General features: G+C 37.7%; 1 protein-coding gene across 4 annotated transcripts in view; it reads left to right on the top strand.

The window, feature by feature from the left end:
• Positions 1 to 36: 36 nt before the first annotated feature.
• LOC143853545 (alpha/beta-Hydrolases superfamily protein) overlaps positions 37 to 19,457 on the top strand; it is a 28,707-nt gene continuing 9,286 nt past the window's right edge. For 3 of the 4 annotated variants that reach the window (XM_077363354.1, XM_077363353.1, XM_077363355.1), the window contains exons 1-7: positions 44 to 227; positions 3,506 to 3,587; positions 4,371 to 4,474; positions 4,748 to 4,874; positions 6,101 to 6,195; positions 9,326 to 9,449; positions 14,137 to 14,217. In XM_077363354.1, coding sequence (XP_077219469.1) covers positions 190 to 227; positions 3,506 to 3,587; positions 4,371 to 4,474; positions 4,748 to 4,874; positions 6,101 to 6,195; positions 9,326 to 9,449; positions 14,137 to 14,217 — 651 coding nt within the window. In that variant the 5' untranslated portion in view covers positions 44 to 189. Of the gene's footprint in view, positions 228 to 3,505; positions 3,588 to 4,370; positions 4,475 to 4,747; positions 4,875 to 6,100; positions 6,196 to 9,325; positions 9,450 to 14,136; positions 14,218 to 19,457 lie in introns of all 4 variants that reach the window. The other variant, XM_077363356.1, reaches the window with a different exon arrangement.

Genomic DNA, 19,457 nt, shown 5'->3' on the forward strand with positions numbered 1-19,457 from the left:
GCCCTATTTCGTTCGTGATTACTTGTTCGAAAAAGAAGGTAGTTTTTTTTTTTTTTTCTTTTCTGAGAGAGAATCCGTGTGAAGGGGTTTTTGTTCTCATTTTCCGCTTTTTGTTATTGAAGATACACAACCTTAAATACCCACAAAGAAAATCTTCCTGAAATTTCAGTTTCTTCCTTCTCTGAGTTAATGGAGCAGCTCGTGAATTTCATTATTCGGCCTCCAAGGTACGGACCCAATTCGGTTTTCTTCCTTTTCATTGGGTATTGTTTAAGTTATTTGAGCTTTTCTTATTAGCTTTAAATTCCCTTTTTTGGATTGATTAGATTGAGATTTTGTTTAATTTCTTACTTGCTGCTGTGCATTTAATTAGGTGGGTTTTTTTATATGGATGTTGAATTTGACTCTTTTTTAATTGGTTGTTATTTCATTAGTAGGATTTGTAGTTTTAATATCTGTATTTTATTTTACTATTTTTTTAGTGTATCTTTTGTTCAGGTTTTTGATGTGGTGTCATGTGAGATAGAAGAGGGGGGAAGAGGGATTTTGAATTTGATTTTTTTTGGGTACATGATTTATTTTATTCGGTATTTGAATTTTAATTGTATGTTAATATAGCATTGGCATGGGGGGGGGGGGGGGTTTAGAGCATTAGATCCATTGATTGGTTTAGTGGAGTTATTATTTCCTTAATTTGTACCATATTTTTTTTCCTTTTTTTTTCCAAACTAGTAAAATTTATTAATAAATGGAAAGGCTAACCAAGGCTAGCAAAAAGAAAATACAAGAAGAAAAGAAGAGAAAAACAAAATTACAATCTTGGCATCTCATTACACACCTTAAACTCAAACACGAAATTCCAAAATTGGCCGAACAATTGGATGGGGTATTTCCTTATCTGTGAATACCGGGAAAAATACAGTCTGTGCCGTGTAAAATATCCTTAATCTCCCTAAAGAGATGCGTTAATCTTCATGGAGGGATATATTTCTCGTTGAGCCACCAAATCATGTCAAGGGAAAATCACCTTCAACTTACAACTCCGGGGCCACAAGTTACGAAAATAACTTGACACCACTCCACACAATGCCAACCTCTACCTCTGTTACATCACTATCATTTCAAGGGCCTTTGCAAGATGAAAGGAACTTGCAATTTGGGCCATAGTACACTCCCCTCAATGCTTGCCTTTTGTACGGTAGAATTATTTCCCCAAATGATTCTACTATTATCATCGAATTTAAGCCTAATCCAACCCTTAGATGGGAAATCCCAAACCTTCGAAGGTCTGATGAGTAATACTTCGATTAATTACCTTCTCTCATTCCACCTTTTTTTGCAAGCTTGTCCGCGTGGTCATTTGCTGACCGATTCACATGGGAAAACTGAGGGAGCAGTAGCCTGCACAAGTTTCGAATTTTCGATACGATGTTTGACAACCTCCATGGACCTGGCATAACATTTCTAGTCCATGCTAACATGTTAGAGGAATCCCCTTCCACAGTCAATGGGGCCGAGAGATGAATTGAGTATCACCTTAAACCCCATACCAATGCTCTTGCCCCTACCTCATATGAATCACATGCCCCGTCTGGTCCTGAAAAAGAGAGTAAGATATGCCTGCTAGGGTCCCGAATTACTCCTCTTATCCCTCCTGCTCAGTCAAAATTAAGGTTTAACCACCCAAACGGGTGGAGGAGAGAGAGAAGGGGGGAAGGGGAGGGGAGGCATCTTGGGGTAATACATTTCTTGTTACCTCTTTCAAATATAAATGTCTACCCATTTCTAATAATGTCCTCCATGTTGTATGATGATAATATTGTCTCCCGTCCCATGCAATAATATCTTGTTTTGATTCACATTACTACTCTACGGCAAATCCTTTTGTTGTCTTCATATGAGCACTTATTTCTTTCCAAATATGCCAAGTTACTGCATAGGGAACTAAGCTCCCTAAAATCCGCCTCGCATTTCCAAAGGGACTGCTACTCTAATATAACATTGTTTACCTAATTGTCCTGTGAAAGACTCAAGAAAAGCCAATGCGAAGCAACTTCAAGGCCATAGAGGAGAAATATGGTTCCGTCTAGGGTTTGCAAGAAGAAAATCTTGAAATCAGAACAAGACACTTAGGGACTGTTTGGATATGCGGATTTTAGAATCCAGGTTTTTAGTTTGAAAATAGTGTAAAAGAGGGTTCATGATCAAGCTGCTATATGCTGTATGCTGTCCTGACAGCGTTTCTTGGATTTTAAGTGAGAAATTCAGGTTTTAAAAATCTCTCCTGCATCCTAAGATTTCTACAACCTGGAAATATGGGAGGATCTGCTACTCTCTTGCTGAAGGAAAGAAGGGCGAGAAGTCAAAAAAGAGTAAAAAACAATGGCTGGTCCGCTTCTTCTCTTGTCTCTTAGCTACAAATTTGAAGAAATCCCGGATTCTAAAATCCGCGTATCCAAACGGCCCCTTAGGATCTCAGGCATTGCATAGGATCTCAGGCATTGCATTCCTTTGGGATAATCAAAATTTTGCCCCCATCCTCTGCGAATGGATCTTATCTCTGTTGCTCTCAATTAAGCTGTTGGTGATCACCTTACACGCAACAGAAGTTTTTTTGGAGTTGCTGTCTGGTGCAATATTGATGACACAAACCCTCACCAAGGCCATGCCCCCGATGTACTCTTTTGCTCCCACCCTTGCTCAACTTTATTCAAATTTCAGTGACCATCCATATCACCTGACTGCTATAATACAAATCTCAGAGAAATGTTTTTAGTAGGAGGCCCTTGTTAGTCCATGTTGGATGCCTCTGGATTGTTAATATGATTCTGGGTTGCACTATTTTTGAAAAGCAGATATGCATTGGAGCAGGAAGAAATGACAAGGGGTGCTATAACCCCCAGCGAGAAAGACACCTGACATTTTTTTTCTGAGATTTCTGTGGCACTCTGAGGGCCACACCTCACATAGAAAAACATGGCGTCCATATGGCGTAGTTTAATTGTAAATCTCTTATTTATTATTTCTAAAGCCGAAGATATTCTGATCTTTTATTATTTTTTAATTTTGTCATTTTACATCTTTATGCTTGCAGGATTATTCTATCTGTTCGTCTTTGTTTCTTTTGGGTCCGTTAGAACATTTTTCTTACTGATCATCTTGATTGAACTTTTCTTATTCTGTTTGGGTGTCAATTACGGTTTGTTAAGATTGCTTGGAAGAAGTTTTGTTACGCTTGTTCTATTGAATCAATACTATGGACATGCAGACAACCAATCATCAAGTTTATGAAGCACACTTAAGGATGACCCTTACGTTGATTATACAAGAATTCTGATGTGGCTTCTTTATATTGGTTAAAATCCTCCTTTATTTTTCGTTGCCATCTAGTAGTTGATTGTATATATACACGTACATAGATATGTGTGTGCGTGTGCACGCGCGCACTTGCCTGCACGCTCAGTAATTTTCAGAGGGTATAAATCTTATATATTTTGGATTGCAGAGCTGATTATAGCCCTAAAAATGACTTGTTGGATAAGGAGTTTTTGCTAAAGGGACAATGGTTCCAGAGAAAGGATCTGAAGGTGAACACTGATTTATCTATTTATCTCTGAGTTTGTGTTCTCAATGCGTGTTTTTTTTGGTAGATTTATCTTCTTAAAATATGAATTTTATTCGTACAATCAAGAAGTCTAGTGTGTGTTCTTTTGTGATGTATAATCAACTGCCATCTGTTATGTATAACTTTATGATTAAAACAAAAACTCATTGACATAACAGCAAAGCCAAGCTTTTACCTTAAAGCAAAAAATCATTAACATACCCTTCTCTAAGAAAAATGTCTTACAGCTTCATATTAGCTTCACATCCCTGAATTGTTTTTCAAGCCGCCTAAACTTCCTAGTCTGGTCTACTACTAACTCTCAAAGACACCGCAAATTGACTTTCCTGAACCTTTTGTACTTCTGAAATAAAAAGAGAGAAGGATATAGTCCCAAATTTACTGTTCTTGTTTTTCTTTTGATACACTGTGAGCTGTTACTGAACTTTACTCAATATGTCCAGTTGGTTCTGTTGTATGATTTTGAGAATTTGTGACTGCAATTAATGCTTAGTCATGAAATTTGATGTAACATTATTTTTTAAGTAATTGTTATTGGCGGCTTGAGCCCATATCTCACTTCTATGGTGTCTTTGTTCACTCCAATAAAAATTGTAGGTCTTTTGATGGTCTTGCAGCTTGTTTGAATGTAAAGAAACAAATAATTTTCAGATATAATTTGTGAATAATATGATTTAATTTTATGACTTTGATTCTGTTAGATAGGGACCGACCTTGCAATAAACAGTCTTTAAACATGTTGCAGATTATTAATAGTCGAGGAGATGTGCTTCAGTGTAGTCATTACATGCCTCTTATTATTCCAGGAGAAAAGGCACTTCCATGTGTAATTTACTGCCATGGAAACAGGTGAGTCATGTTATACTAGATTAAAAAGGTCTGATATGTTCTAAGGGCTTCAATACAGCTATTGATGTCCACATGGTGTATACATGTCAGGCAGAGTGGACATTTATACTGTGATAGAAATGTGTTTTCTTTGTTCATCTTTTATTGAGATTTGTTTTAACATTTTGCTCAACTAAGCTTTTGCTACTAGTCCTTATATTTGCAGCTTCTTAGTAATCTCTAAGATACCATATCGTTGAATTTTATTGATACTCAATAAATCTTGCTTTACAGTGGGTGCAGAGCAGATGCTAGTGAAGCTGCTATTATGTTGCTTCCAGCATGCATTACAGTGTTCGCCCTTGACTTTTCAGGATCCGGACTCTCAGAAGGAGAACATGTTACTCTAGGATGGAATGAAGTACGCCTTAAAATGATATGAGAATTCCATTTTTGTAAAATTGAAAGAATATACAAGTACTTAGAACCTCCTGGCATCTTTATTTTTGTATTATGCTTAAAATATTTAGTCTCATGGTTAGTAACTGTCTAAAATTACACCTTTAAATGATTAGAGAATCCATTTTTGTAAAATTGAAAGAATATACGAGTATTTAGAAACTAGAATATACGAGTATTTAGAAACTCCAGGCTTCCTTATTTTTGTATTATGCTTATCAGTGCTCTAGTGTTATTGTCCCTATTCCATGAAACCTGACAAATAAACAGGAAATTTGCATGTATCATAGGTGATTGCTAGATTTTTTGTAATTCTGTTCTATTGATGCTTCTGGTTCTTGTGATTAAAAGTTTATATTACCAGTCTCCTGACATTGAACAGTTCAGTCAAGAATAAGACGCATATTATTCCTATTTATTGTGTTTTGAGTCCCCATCTGATAAAATACAACCTCACATTGAGGTTGAGGTGGGAGTGGAGCAGCATGTTCAATAGTTTGAATCTCCAAAAGCTGTAAAAAGCAATGCAAGAAGGGGGAAAATTGGGGCTGTTTGTGTCCAACGATTGGAGGCACAACATGACGCAAAGAAAGGTAGAAAAATCCCTGCACATGGGTCAGAATTAAAATTTAGTCCCATTGTAGATGGAGCCCACTCCATTATAGTGTATGTTTGACTCCATTGCCCCCCCCCCCCCCCCCCCCCCCCCCCCCCCAGGTGCTGCAGGTTTATGTTTTATTTAGTTTATTTTTTTGTATAGGAAATGTTTTATTTTAGTTGTCTTTTACTTTCTGCTGCTAAGTGTTTGTCTTATTTTTGTAGGGTCTATCAGTTCTAAAATTCGTGGGTTTAGTTTTTTGTTGTTGTTGTTGCAAGTTCTAATTCTTTTAGAACTCTATTAAGGTAGAAAAAGGGAGTTATAGATACTTGTATTCTTTTGCTTTAGAGGGATTTTTTTCAAGTATTGAATAAAAGGGAAAGGAGAAGTTTGAGACAGGATTTTGTCTGTTCTAGCTGATTGTGGAACTTCCATATGAAAATTTCTGTGACTGCATTTACAGGATGATTTATCAAATAGTTCAGATTCTAAATCATAGGTACTTTTGCAATATTCATGCTTTCCACTATTCCGTGTAGAATCTGGCTTTTGTTTTCTTACTGCTGTCTGATATGATTGACTATTTCCAGAAAGATGACCTCAAGGCTGTGGTCAATCATTTGCGGTCAGAAGGGAATGTATCTTGCATTGGCTTGTGGGGGCGCTCGATGGGCGCTGTAACAAGGTTTTCTTCATACACTATCTGATTTTTTGTTATGCTTATGCTGCACCTAGGATCTTGAATTCCTGGTCCCACCATGGTTCACTTGTCTATTTGGCTGTTCATTTTGAGAGTGATCATATCTAGCAAGAAACTTATTGGTCTTCGATTATTTCATTATGAAAAATGCTAAAAAGATGGTGTCTGTTAGACTCCTTCCTAACAGGCACATTAAGGGGTTCGATTGTGCCACGTGTATGCGATCAGTTCGGTTCATCCAATCGAAGATCACAAGTTTAGCCAAATTCTGTTTGGAACACCTTGATTGGATGAGCCTACGCCTTTGATCTATAAAATGTTGATTTTGTAGTCCTTTAATTTTCACATGGGATATCCATTCAGCATTGGGACCTAAACCCTGTGGGTCATCTCACGGTGTTCTAAAAAATCGACGGTGTTGATTGCACAGACATGCCCCCGAGTGGATCCAACAAGTGATCATTAGTGTTGATCCGATGGTGACTTTCTGCCTAGCCTCTCTCTTTCTTGATCTGAGATTGGCGATTATGGAACATCTTTGTTCAATAATTCTTGAGTCAGTAGAAGGTACGTAAGAAACCAGTTTCCTTCATGGAGCGTTTAAGTTGAGGCGTAGTAACTTGGCACGCCACGATGGACACATGCGCGAGAGAGTACTGTTGGGGGTTAGGTTTGAGAGAGGTGGAAGGAGAGACTTTTAGAGATTGGAAGAGGGAAGAACACCGGTCCTCTTCCAATCGTGGCGCGAGAGAGTACTGTTGGGGGTTAGGTTTGAGAGAGGCGTAGTAACTTGGCACGCCACGATGGACACATGCGCGAGAGAGTACTGTTGGGGGTTAGGTTTGAGAGAGGTGGAAGGAGAGACTTTTAGAGATTGGAAGAGGGAAGAACACCGGCATGTTTCATTTCGTATCTGCGTATGATCTTTGGGAAGGTTGGGAGACTATTTGCAAGGAGGGGATTAGTAAAGTTAAAATATTACAACCCTGGATCCCTCCTCCTGAGGGAATGATAAAGTTAAACTTCGATGGCTCCTCTCTTGGTAATCCTGGTGACGCAGGGATTGGGGGTCTATGTAGAAATTCAAAGGGGGATCTTCTCTGGGCTTTCTCGGGCCCCATTGGAGTGGCGGATTCAAATGAAGCGGAAGTGAGAGCTGTTCATTGCGGGATTAAATCTTTGGATATGGCTGTGATAGATAAGGTGATAGTGGAAGGGGACTCTTCTAATGTTATTCTATGGCTTCAGGGTGCAGCCTCTCCTCCGTGGCGCTTTCTATCTCTCTTTGAGGAATTAGATGATTTAGTTTCTCTCTCGTCTATATCCGTTAGGCATGTAAGGAGATCAGCTAATTCAGAGGCTGATTCCCTAGCGCGGAGTGGCGTATTTAGGTCTAGTTTGGAGCGATTTGACTATCTCCCTCCTTGATTTTGTATTTTCTCTTTCTTCTTTTATGTACTTTGCTGTGAACTATCTCGGTTCTTAATATATTCCTTTTCTACCGTCTCAAAAAAAAAAACACCGGCCCTCTTCCAATCGTGGCGCGAGAGAGTACTGTTGAGGGTTAGGTTTGAGAGAGGCGTAGTAACTTGGCACGCCACGATGGACACATGCGCGAGAGAGTACTGTTGGGGGTTAGGTTTGAGAGAGGTGGAAGGAGAGACTTTTAGAGATTGGAAGAGGGAAGAACACCGCCCGCCCCCCCCCCCCCCCCCTCTTGTTGTACCTTAATGGTTGGTAACTATGCTCATTTACGCTTGTTTGGTGGAAGTTGGAATCAATTGACACTATGTAAACCTCAGTTAGGCATCATTAAGAATTCGTGGTGCTTCTTTTTCTCACGTTGATGTGAAGTTGTCATCAACATTTCAAAATCTGCTATAACAGGTCCTGCCGTTAAGATGTGTGAATTGCCAAATACCTATTTAGTGAAATTTTTTTGTGTACAGGTCTTTGACTAAATGATTGAAATGGAATATTAAACGTCTTATTCGAAAATCAAACATCATAATTCTGTTATTTTCTATTAAATAATTTCTGTCAGAAAAAATCTTTGTATAACTTTGAACCACAGATTTCTATCTCCAACAGTCTTGGTTTCTTTGGTGTGCTTGGTCAATATCATAAATGAGGTGGGAAGGTGATCAGAAAAGGAGACCCATAGGGAATACAACATGGTCTTTGTGACGCCACCTTATAACTCTGTTGTGACTGCTTGATTACTATTCCCAACTATCTATACATTGACAGAAGGCATCTGTCGACTTATTTTGTGAAAGGACATATGCGGCTCTTACAAGAAAAGGCATTATAACTAATTCAAAAAGCATTATAATTAATTGACAGAGACATATTTGAAATACTATAGTTATTTTGACCAACAAAAGTATCCATATCTAGTATTAACATTGATATGAGATCATCTTGGACATTACATGTTCGGCCTACACAAGTATTACTTTATACGTGGAGATGATATAGATTTCACTCAAGACTGTTTTTTTAGAAAGAATACAAATATATTAATAAATGCATACCTGAGGTTTGGAGTCAAATCCCGCATTTCTTAGGCACTTTTGTCAAAATGTCAACATTTCAACTGAAGTCGTAGAATCTTAATACTCTCAGCGTAGCGCTTTGGTCGACATGGCCAAAACGACACCGACATATGATCGACATGGCTAAAATTTCCGACGAAATCACTTTGGAATGTTGTTTCGCTAGTGACTGAAACCGACATATGTCCATTGACAAGTGATACTGTGTGGATCACCTCAGTATTTTGACCACATATACCAGTTATAACTGGTCAAATTGGATTGTTTCTCATATTCTTACAGACTTTTCCTTTTAAAATCTCAGAGAATGAATCACCATAATTTTCTCTGTGTGCTTGAAGGTTCTTTCACAATTCCTACTTCTCCATCCATATGCTCTGTATGATAGACTTATTGGAGGAGATACTGCCTTAAATTTTCTGTAATATATGAATAAATTGCGCTAGTTCTTGAAATCATCCCTTGTTAGCATGCATTTTGTTGGTTTGGGTCCCACGACATTTTTATGGTCTTTCTGCTGTTTTATCTACTAAGAACACCATACTTCTTGCTCACAGTTTGATGTATGGAGCTGAGGATCCCTCAATTGCAGGAATGGTTCTTGACAGCCCGTTCTCTAATTTGGTTGACTTGATGATGGAACTGGTGGATACATATGGTATTCGCTTACCGAAATTCACTGTAGGTCTTTGTTACATAAAACCAAATGTCTTGTGTACTAATTTTAAGGAACTATTTTAGTTGTGCCCTCTGTTTTATGTCGTGAAAATTTTCTTTTATTCCCTGCCATGAATATTCTTGGTTTGATGTAAATATAAAAATCTTATTATCATATATTTATGAAAGGATCTACTACAGACTTTCCGGTTCCTGAGTTGGGAGGACTCAGATGGCCCACCATATATTTAGCACACACTTGTGGTAATTTTGTGATTGGGACTGTTAATCTCGTGGGGTACCACAGGCTACAGTTGGCCATGCTCCCATTCTGGCTGGAGATTCAATCATTTTTGTCAATGTCTGCAAGCAATAAGTGGCCGAAAGTTTTATCTAAAAACCTTTTCTTTTTGATAATCGTCTGACCATGGTTAACAATCATCTGTTTATGGTGGGTCTGTCAGTGATAGAATGGACTGATTGACCCACCAGATGAGCCCATCACCAAACGGGTTCCAAGTGAACAATGGGCCATTTTGGTCCTCATTAACACGGATCCTTCCAGTCGCCAAATCATTTCACTTTAAAAAAGTTTATGTGGCCACTCTGCTAGACTTTGGCTTTGGTGCTTCATGTATGTACCCGTATTTACTTTCATTTGTTGATTGGAGTGTGTGATCACTAGGGGTGTAAACGAGCCGAGCCGAGCCGAGCTTGGCCAGGCTCGGCTCGGTCAGGCTCGCGAGTGGCTCGCGAGCCTTACCGAGCTCGGGTTATATTATGTTCACACCCCTCATCTTCCCTGGACAGCCCTACTAGTGTAATTTGACTACTCTTTTTACACTATGGGGGGTGGTCCTAGTAACAAATGGGGTTCCAAAAATGAAGTGACATATTTTGCCCCCCCTTTTCACTCCATGGACAACCCTTTTAATGTATATATTAATATATAATATATATATATTTAAATATATTAAATTCTTAACGAGCCTTAACGAGCCGAGCCGAGCCGAGCCTGGCCTAACTCGGGCTCGGCTCGTTAAGGATTCGAGCCGAGCTCGAGCCGAGCTCGAGCCAAAATTGACACCCTTAGTGATCACATGTCTATTTGTATATTTATTATGGGTCTCACATTGGCTGTTCCTTTGGGAGATGATTTCCGCACACTTCGTTTGGATACTGACCTTTGTCCCTTTCTCTGATTGCCTGTTGAGATCTTGCCGGGTAAAAGTGAATGAGAAAAGTGTAAAATACAGAGCGGGATGCCCATGCCATAGCAATGGGACTGCAGAAATTATCTCCATGTTTTTCCCTATCATGTTTTTCTTTCTTTCTTTTTGGTAGGTAAGCTGGGATTGAAGCTCCTACCTTAAGGTTGAAGAACAAGGCCTTGACCGTTGAGCTAGAGGCTCAACCCTTCCTGTCATAGAGGATTTTTACAGCAATGTTCGGAGTCTAATCTCACAGAATGGAAAATTGAATAAGGGCCCGTTTGGATACCTCATGCATTTGTATTTTGATTTGGATTTGAGTTTTGGATACAAAACACATCAATCATCTTCATGATCATGTTTTAAGAGAGAGAGAGAAAGAGAGGGAGGGAGGGAGGGAGGGATGTCTCGCTGCTGCGGAGCAACGTCGAGGAGCAGCGATGGTGACGGAAGTTGCCACAAATATTGATTTCCAAATAATGTCTCGCAGAAAAGATTTGAAAATCAGAATTTTTTGCACTGTTATAGCTGATTTGGAAATCTAAGGATCTGATCCAGTTAAAAATATCAACTAAATCTAAATCTTGCTGGTATCCAAACGTGGCCTAAGTGGATTGGACATGGAAGTCAATGAAGGCATCCAGATTGCAATAGATTGGATGCTGTTAGTGGTTGTGCATTAGGCAACAAACAAAGGAAGAAGATAGAGGAATAGGGAGAAAAGAAGTGAGGAGAGATTCGGGAGAAGAAAGTACTAAACCCTCATATTATGTTAGTTATATGCTAAAATGTGATGGACTATAAACATATTCCAATACCCCATTCATGTTGGGGAACGTATATTATATAATCCCAGCTTGGTGCAAATAGTATCTGCAAGTATTTGACTCAATGACTTGGTGAACAAGTCAGCTAACTGATCCTTTGACTTCGCAAATGGAGTAGATAGGTCTCCACTCATAGCTTTCTCTTGCACGACATGACACTCAACTTCAATATGCTTAAGATGTTCGTGAAATACTGGATTGGAGGCTATATGCACAACAATTTGGTGGTTACAAAATAACTGGGTGAATGCGTGAACTGAATTACAGGCTAACTGCAAAATTAATGTCAGGACGAGTTATAATTAGATAAATAAGGTTCCCAGCAAGTTACCTGCATCTGGATGGATCGTTGCATAACTCTTCTTGATCCTTGAACATTTTATGTTTGGATCCATAGGAGTACCGTCAGTGCCCAACAACCTTGTTTCCAATAGATCTGTTACATAAGAGATGTAGCTACCTCAATACCAATAAAATACCTTAGTTGACCCAAATCGGTTGTTTGGAAGTGTTGCAGAAGATATTTCTCCACTTTGTCTGTTCCTCTTTGATCATTGCCTCTGATAATAATGGCATTAACATACACTACCAAGACGATAATATTAGATCTCAAAATAAACACCGAGTGATAATCATGGCTCGTACGAAAGCCATATATAGATATAATGATGCTAAAATTTTCAAACATCACATAGTAGACTTCTTCAAGCCATAAATACCTTTCCTCAACTTACACACCTTATCTGACTCTCGACGAGCAACAAACCCATGTGGGTGCTGGATATACTCTTCCTTCTATATGTCATCGTTTAGGAAAGTAGTTGTAACATCAAGTTGCCACAACAGCCAATCCATATATAACTGCACACACTGACTTATTTTTTACCAACAGGAGCAAAAGTCTTGGAGTAGTGAATGTTAAAGTTTTGAGCATATCCTTTAGATGAAGACACATGCGTTCTGAGACTCCATTTTGTTGAGGATTATCTATTCATGAGGTTTGGTGGAGATTTCCATAATTACCAAGATAATATTGGAAGTCTTGTGATAAATTCTCCTTAGCATTATTAGAACGAAGTACATGAATATTTCTACCAAATTGGTTCTGAACTTTTTTGTGGAACAATTTTAAAATAAAAAAGAGTTCAGTTCATCAATATCCTTGTCATTCTTGAAAAATTTTCAACTAAGAGTAAAAAGTATTCATGTCCAAACAAGAACTTTATTAAAAAATATCTGAATAAACTACAGAAAAAAGCAACAGACTCTCTTTTATCATTTCTAGAATAAAAATTATGCTTTCCTTTTGGGAAATCGGGTCCTGCTGGTATTGGAGGCGTGCTTAGAGATGATCAGGGATCGGTTGTGTGGGCTTTCTAAGGCCCTATAGGTTTTGCAGATGCAAGTGAGGTTGAAGTGCGAGCGGTCCATCATGGTATTAAATTGCTTGAAAATATTTACCTTCAGAAAGTGGTGATAGAAGGAGACTCGCTCAATGTGATGATGGCTGAAGGAGTCTCATTCGTTTCCTTGGCGTTTTGCTCCTTTTTTTGACGAGATCCAGGACAGAGTGGCCGGAACTTATGTATCTTTTTGCCATGTCTGGAGGTCGGCTAATTCGGTAGCTGTCTCCCTAGCTAGAGATGGGGTGTTGAGGGCGGAGGTGGAGTTGTTTGATTTTCTACCCCCTTGAGTCTTGTCTCCTTTGGGTTCATATGTATCTTGCCCCTACTGGGGTTGTTCTCTCTTTTTTCTTATGTTTCTTGTTTCATTTTTGAGACCCCCTGTGTCCTTTTCTTTTAATGAAATTTATTCTTACCATTCAAAAAAAATTATGCTTTCCTTACAAGCCTCACATCCTAAACCAGATCCCAAATATCAGAATGAACTGTAGAAAAAGGGAACAAGCTCTCTTCTATCGGTTATAAAATAAAATAGGACTGTGATGCTTGCTTAACTCACAAGCCTCTAAACTATACACTGAATGTATAGAAAGAACTAAAGATTTCAAACTAGTCAGAGACGGGTGACCGAGCAGACAGTACCAAGTCGACTATAGAGCGTCACGATCAAGTCCATGATCCAGATAATAAAGCTCATGATGATGACAAATTTTGTCCTGGTTGCAAAATTTCAAAGCTTCTCGAAGGGGTGGGACCCCTTGCTATGTCATGATGACATCAATGCTGTCTCCTGTGAGGCCCAAATTGACTCCTTTCTTCATCTCCACAACATAGGTGTGAACGATGCATGATTGTTGAGAATCGAGATTTCAAGTTTTGGCATTAATATTGCAATCTCTTTTCATATGAACTTCCTTGTTTTTGCAAAACCCACTTCAGGCAAGTAGTTGGCCTTCTAGTCTTATAAAAACACTCTTATCCTTTTGTTACTCTGTGTCAATGTATGATTAGATTTTTTTTAGTATGCTGCAACAAATTTTAATTTAAATGCGTGGAGAGTAGGAGATAAGCTTCATAAGCAGCTCCCATTGTTTATGATGCTGAATGTTGTGAATGCCAAATATCTCATGAATGTAGGCTAACTTTTGTGTTTATTTAACATGAAATGTTGTTGTTCATTATCCCCCAATGTTTTTATGCCATATTTGACCATATATTATCCAAGATATTCATTTACATGAATAAAAGATAATTCACTGTCTTATTCTAGGTGAAGTTTGCTATTCAATACATGAGGAAGGTTATCTCGAGAAAAGCGAAGTTCGACATAATGGATCTAGATGCCATTAAGGTTTTATTCTTCCAAAAAGCTATTTAAGAAGTGTTGATGATTTATTTGAAACTTTTTGTTCATGGAGAATCCTGATTTTATTGCTGATCAAATGGATTAATGTCGTATAAGAGCTCCATCATATAAATACATGCTGTTCTAGTGCTGGATTTTTAGAAAGTCATATAGCTCCTTAAACCAAATTCTTAGCAACATATTGAACAATGCCTGATTATCATCATATTTATGTCAATAATCTCAAATTCATATTTATAACAAACTAGATTCATTAGCAAACAAATTATAACTTAAGTGCTACTTCTCTGTCTCTCTCTCTGTCTCTGTCTCTGTCTCTCTCTCTCTCTCTTTTGGCATATTTGTTATCGGTATATTTGTGTTATTGATCTCTTCCTAATAAAAATCTAGCCTAATAAAAATCTAGCTTGATTAGCAATAAAAAAAAAAACTCTCTGCTCTCTCTCTCTCTCTACCATAGTTTTCAATTTCCACTGAAGTGACATGAAATTACCAAAATGTTTATGTTTCCATCCGCACCGAAACCAAAACGCACAGTGGAACCAAAGTTGTGTGTTAGTGGTATATTATACCAATATGTGTTACATAATTATATTTATAAAAATTGCATGTAAAATGTGGTGTACGTGTTATTTATAAATATTTATATGAATTATATGTGAAATGTGGTTTGTACTGAATTATTAAACATGTGTGACAACGCATGTAACTAGGCGTTCGATGTTGTTAGAATATTATGGGCGGGTTTTGTTTTTTTCCATGATGATTTTTTGTGTTTATTCTAGCACTTCTTGAAGTTTCATCTTAGAGGTCCATCATTTGTATATGTTTCCACATGTTTCTATAATTTTTCAGGACTTCCACCAGAGTTTTGATTCAAGACCGACATGTTTCCATTTCCATAACTACTGAAATGCGTAACCGAAATCGAAACCTGAAACCTTGCTCTGTACCTGTCTCCTTGGAAAACATCATATATGTGTATGTTGTCATAGGCTTTTCATGAAAATGTTACTTTTATTGTCTTCTCCAGGATCCATCACCTTCCAATATTTCTTGGTTACTGTCAATCAATGGCTTACATTTCTCTTTGTTTCTCTTCCAAATTATAATCTATAAGTAGAAAATAAAAGTAGATGTGTAACAGCCAGCTCTAGATCCATAACCCTCATCAAGCTTAGGTACTTCTCTGTTAGAATCTGTTACTTTGATTAATTGTTCTTTACGCTGTTCTAAGTGTCGTTCTCATCTCCCTAGTTGCCTTGGCTTTCCTCGCCAAGCTTAGACTGCTGGAAAAAAATTATGGATGAAAAACTACATGCACTCCGTGAAAGTAACACCTGGGACTTGGTTCCAAGTCCACTTAATGCCTCTCATTGGAAGCAAGTGGGTCTATCCACTCAAACTTTCGTTTGATGAAATCTTAAAAATAATGTTCGTCTGGCTGCTAAACAAGAGTATGGCATTGTATGCCATTGATTACAAGGAAACATTTACTCTAGTTACCAAAATGACCACTATGCAAACTCCTATTGTCATTGCATCTACAAGACAATGGCCTTTGTACCAAATGGATGTTAAAAATGCCTTTTTATACATAGTGATATCAATAAAACCATATATGTGCCTCCACCCGCTAGATTGTGCATTCCTACACCCCTTAGGTCTTAAGAAAGCTCCATGATCTTGGCTTGAAAATTTTCACAAAACTGTGGTTTCTCATAGGTTCCAATAGAGTGAGTGCATTTGTCGTCCTTCGAGAATCACTATCCTATTTATCTATACTCGTGATATTATTATTTTCAGCAATGATATTGATGGCATTGGGCAACTAAAATTCTTTCTATAGATCTCATTTTGAATGAATTACTTAGGGTCTTCTTACCTATTTTCTTAGATTGGAAGTCTCTTGCTTGGAAAGAGGCACACTTGTTAGTCAGACAAGTATACCTAGGACTTAATCATTGTTACCCATCCGACAGATGAAATGGTAGTTTATACAACTCAAGCTTAATGTAAAATATCTTGCATCAGATGGCGTGCCTCTTGATGATCTACTTCATATCAAATAATTGTGGGCTAGGCAGGATGCCCTAGCTCACGTTGCTTGATCACAGGTGGGTGTATGTTCTTGCAAGATTCTCTCATCTCCTGGAAATGCAAGAAACAAGATTTTATTTTCAAATCATCATCCAGAGTTGAATATACATGTCAGAAATGTTGAGTGAGATTGTATGACTTTGAGCTCTTTATCTCAGGCTTTGATACCTTTTTGCTCCCATCCGTACCTCTTCATGTAGATAATAATAATGCAATTCAGATCCCTACCACACTATTTTTCATGAATGTATGAAGCATGTTGAGGTAAATTTTCATTATATACATTAGTGATATGATCACGGAAACAGCCTCGCTGCAAAGCAGGGGTAAGGCTGCGTACATCTAGCCCTCTCCAGACCCCGCAATGGCGGGAGCCTCGTGCACTGGGCCGCCCTCCCATTTGTGTTATGATAGATGGTGATTACATTGCCATATATATCTTCGTAAAACCAGCTTGCTGATATCTTCACAAAAGCAGTGACTCAAGCCAGACATTTGACTTTTTGGCAAGGTTTTAAATTTTTGTTTCGGTTTTGGTTTTGGTTGCCACGGAAACTTAAATGTTTCAGTTTCAGTTGGACATTTCAGTGGAAATCCCGTAAAATCACGGAAAATGAAACTTCAGGAAATACTAGAATAAGCACAAAAACACCACTGGAAACCATCACATAAGCAAGACAACCATCCATAGTGGTTTAAAAACATTGGACATCTAGTGACATGCACTGTCGAACATGTTTGATAATTTAGTACATACCAAATTTCATATGTAATTCATATAAATATTTATACCTAATACATGTATCACATTTCACGTGCAATTCATATATATATATATATATATATATATATATATATATAAAATTATGTAATATATTCTGATTTATTATAACTCTGTTACACTTACTATTTTGGCTTATATGCATTTTGGATGTTTTGGTTTCAGTGGGTTGGAAACAGAAACATTTCGGTAGTTCCATGTTGGTTCCAGTGGAAATTTAAAACAATGTTTTTTGGTTCGCAAATCAATGCTTTATGACCCAAGGCATCAATTCTAGAGGGAGTGCGGAATATTGTGTACTTATTGTGCATTAGACTTGTACATTACTTATGTTAATATATTTTTATGAATAAAAGTTTCCATTCATGCCCTCAGTTATACCCCTCATCTCTTATACTGCACCATGGGTACATCTGTGCATAGAAGATTTACGCTCTTTATATATATATATATATATATATATATATATATCACATCAAGAGGCAAGTCATGGACTTGATCTATCTCATTTCTCCATTTTTGTGTGGTTGACTGATCCTTTTTTTGAATAGTTGAGGTGGGCTGATCATTCATGCATAGTTGCTGAAGTTGTCACATATAATTCGGGCATGACTTCTTTGCAGTTACTTGTTGTATATACATATTTATATTGTTATACTTATATTTAAGTCGATTATGTCCTTCATCTTATGTACATTACATAAGGGCTTTCTTGTAATTTGGTCTTTCTAATTGTTTGTATAAAAGAGGAGACAATTTGTGAGGCTGCCAGGCTGGCTTGAACTCTTCATTCCTCAAATTGTTTTTTCTTTTTGAATGATAGCCAAGAATATATTAAGCAAAAAAACAAAAAAGACCGAGATGGTCAAAATACAAAGAGGAAAAGAGAGATAAACAACAGGGGAAAATCTAAAACAAAATCAAGGTGGGAGAGAATCAAATAAAGCTAAAGCTTCTTTGGAGACTCCGTCCCTCGCCAATCTATCCGCCTCCGAATTAGCGGTTCTTCTAACATGTTGGAAAACTATGGGCGATGACCCAATCCGATCAAACACTTCATCAAAGAGCGAATAGAATCTCTAAGGGTGATTATGTGATCTTTTTAACCAATGAATCACATTTAGGGAGTCTCCTTCCACCACCAAGGACGCCAATTAGGATTGCTCCATTAGTTTTATCCCTTGGTGAACTGCTCTCACTTCAGCTTCCGACGCATCCGCTTCCTCAAATTGTTGATTAGGGTTTTCCCAATTTTCTTCTCTTGGTTTTGCATAGTTTGACTGCTGGAACTTCCTTTGATTTGTGGACTGATATATGTGAATTATGGGTTGCATCACTTATTGAGCTGTCCCAGCATTACTTTGTATTTGCTAAGGTGTTCTTTTCAATGATAGTGGAAAACTTTATTGAAAGCAAGAAAAAAGTGTTGCTCCTAGCCGATCCCTGATCTCGTCGCAGCACATTTTTCTTGCTTGCAATAAAGTTTTCCATTATCTTTGAAAAAAAAAACAAAAGAACAATGTGCGTTTTTCTCACATCTTAAAAAAAAAAAAACAAGCTGATCTCTCAGCCAGGAGAGAACGAAAAAAAAAAAAACAGAAAGTAATAGGACAAAATGACAGTACAATATTTTTATATCTCATTTTCAGACAGACGGTTCTGGCTTTGTGATTCTAATAAGTGTTTCTCAGTGGTCTTTTTTCTCTTCTCTGTATCTGCTAGCAATGCAGATGTCTGACACAAATCAAGTCGTATCCTATATGTAACATACATCAAGTACCCATGCATCTATTTGGCGGTGTTTCATGGAGTTCCTGATGGATGCACATTTGTTTGTTCACTGAGAACTAATTTAGAAGGACTTGGATCATATGGTGACTAGTGTGTCTACCTCACTTGTTTAGTGGGGAAACCTCTTGCAGTTGTCTCTGGGTTGGGAAATTATTTTCTGGAGCTAGCAACTTGTTTTCTTTTCCTACAAAGTCCATGGTTTCAAATTTCAGTTTCGGTCCGCACCGAAACCGAAATTTCGTATTGACGAAATCGAATAAAAGAATATTTTATCTCGTACAGAATTTTGGCTGAAATTTGGAAATTTCAGCCAAAATTTCGGTAAGATATTAAATAATAAATAAAAATCGAGATTTTTGGGTGAAATTCCTTAAATTTCGTCCGATAAGTGAAATTTTGACCGAAATTTTGAAATTTCGGTCAAAATAAACGACCGTTTCAGGTATGTGACTGAAATTTCGGATTTTGGTCGAAATTTAAAACCATGCAAAAGTCTTATCAGGGCATGGTACATGTCTAGAAACATAAAATGTTGTTTCTTATAATGGAGTCA

The sequence above is a fragment of the Tasmannia lanceolata genome, unplaced genomic scaffold (genome assembly GCF_043159265.1).
Source record: "Tasmannia lanceolata isolate RefF3 unplaced genomic scaffold, GAP_Taslan_0.1 ptg000019l, whole genome shotgun sequence".
NCBI classification, from domain to species: domain Eukaryota; kingdom Viridiplantae; phylum Streptophyta; class Magnoliopsida; order Canellales; family Winteraceae; genus Tasmannia; species Tasmannia lanceolata.